This window comes from Notothenia coriiceps, unplaced genomic scaffold, assembly GCF_000735185.1.
Source record: "Notothenia coriiceps isolate Sejong01 unplaced genomic scaffold, NC01 NC01_scaffold00025866, whole genome shotgun sequence".
In the NCBI taxonomy this organism is placed as follows: domain Eukaryota; kingdom Metazoa; phylum Chordata; class Actinopteri; order Perciformes; family Nototheniidae; genus Notothenia; species Notothenia coriiceps.
Window position 1 is genome coordinate 1 of NW_011358567.1, and position 1,929 is coordinate 1,929.

At 42.2% G+C, this 1,929-nt stretch overlaps 1 protein-coding gene across 1 annotated transcript; it reads left to right on the forward strand.

Annotated features, from left to right (window-relative positions):
- Nucleotides 1-431: 431 nt before the first annotated feature.
- Nucleotides 432-1,340, forward strand: LOC104956348 (golgin subfamily A member 3-like; the record flags this gene model as incomplete). The annotated part of the gene is made up of 2 exons (XM_010783828.1): nt 432-633; nt 972-1,340. Coding segments are annotated over exons 1-2 (525 nt in total), but the record flags the coding sequence as incomplete, so codon positions are not given.
- Between the last annotated feature and the right edge of the window lie 589 nt (nt 1,341-1,929).

Consider the following 1,929-nt stretch of genomic DNA (forward strand, 5'->3'; position numbering starts at 1 on the left):
GTGACGTCAGCGGCTTCATTTCCCGAAGCCTTCGAGTAAATCGCCAGAACGCCGACACCTCCTCATCTCCACCGCTCCCATGTTTTCTTTGGTGTTGCCATAAGTTAGTCTCTCTCCGTTGGTGTGCTGGGCTAATGCTAATGCTAACAATGCTAATGCGAGGATAATAAAATGGCGGCTTCACAAAACGTTTTGGGAGTTTTACGGGCGTGGTTTGCATTCCGCCCAGCCAATCAGATATAGGAACAGAGCAGGGACGGAAAAGGGGGTAAAAAGGTGTGAACGCGACATTTCGGAACTAAAGTGGGAAAAGTACTGCGGTGTGAACGTGCCTATTGTGCAATCAAGGACCTTGGATCAAAGCACACGTTTCTAAATTACCAGGACTAAAATGTTTTTTCATTGTTTTTTTGTATAAATCTTGTGTAAAACCTTTTTGCTGTCCGTTGTCTGTCCTGTTGTTTTTTGTAGTCCGACATGATGAGCCAGGAATCTGCTTATAAGCAAATCCAGGATGCAAAGAACATGGTGGAAGATGATTTGCAGCACAAACTGGAGGAGTTTGAGGATGAGCGAGACCACTTAGCTAAACTGGCCAACACCGCCAGCAGCCTGGAGAGGGAGCTGGAGCAGGTAACCATTCCTTTCCCACGTTGTAAGTAGGGCTGTGCGATTATGGCAAAAATCATCACGATTATTTTGGTCAATAATTGATATCACAATTATAAAATTAAAAAAATTGAACAGTATGTTTTTAATAGTTGATTACCCTGAACTTTAAGAATAATTCAACTGAAAAAACAATAAAATAAAAAACAATTACTTTTTTAAATTTTTTTAAATAAAAATAGTAATCGTTTTATTTCAAGCCAAAATCAAGATTAAAATAAGATTAATTGCACAGCTCTAGTTGTAAGGACAGTTAAATGCGTCTTATGTCCTGCTCTAAACTGGCACTCTATCCCTCTTAGGCGAAGTTGATCCTTTCCCAGAAGGACGTGCAGCTGCATCAGATCCAGAAAGAACATCTGGATCTGATGCGCCAGCTGACCTGCACTCAGGAAGACCTGCAGACCAAAGAGCAGTCCATCAACCAGCTGGAGGCTCGCTTCCTGGAGCTGGAGGCCCAGCTGGCCGAGCTGCAGACGGACGGCATCGCCAAGGACGACAACATCCAGTTCCTCCAGAACGAGAAGATCGTCCTGGAGGTGGCGCTGCAGGCCGCCCGGGCCGAAAAGAGCCAACTGGACGAGGGGGCTGAGCGTCTGGGAGAGGATGTTCTGGTGGCTTCAGACATCTTGGATCAGCTCAGACAGGACGTCCAGGTCAAAACCAGTCAGGTACGATACAGTTGGGAGGAGGAACTATTAAAAAACATGCATAGAAAGTATGATTAAGCAATAACCGTTTGACTTTACAACAAATATTGACATTCTTGTGTGTATTTGGTCATGTTTATCTCCCCAAATACTTCTTTAGTGACACAGTGAGTTACATAACAGGTTACAATACTTCCTTAGGCACGTTTAGCAGCAATTATCTCGTGTAAAGTACTGTAGGAATTACTGAGCTGTAGTTACTTGGCATTGTATCTCTCAGAATTGAAAAGTCACACCTTCATCTAAGAGGTGACATTTGAAAAGAGCACTGCTTTTACTTTCAAAGCAAACCAAAGAAAAGTATGTGCATCAAAATGACTCAGAATAATGTTCATCTTCAGCTGAGTTTATTCCATTTCTATTTTTTCCATCCCTTTTTTTGTAGTATACTTCATATAATGTTTTCTATGAGCAAATGTATGCTTCTTAAACGTCAATATCGCAGCCATGTTATGCTAAATGAACTGTGGTAAACTAAAAACCTGTGACCTAACATTCAATTAATTATGCAGCCCTGAGTTAACCCTTAGAGGGACTGGACCCTACACTC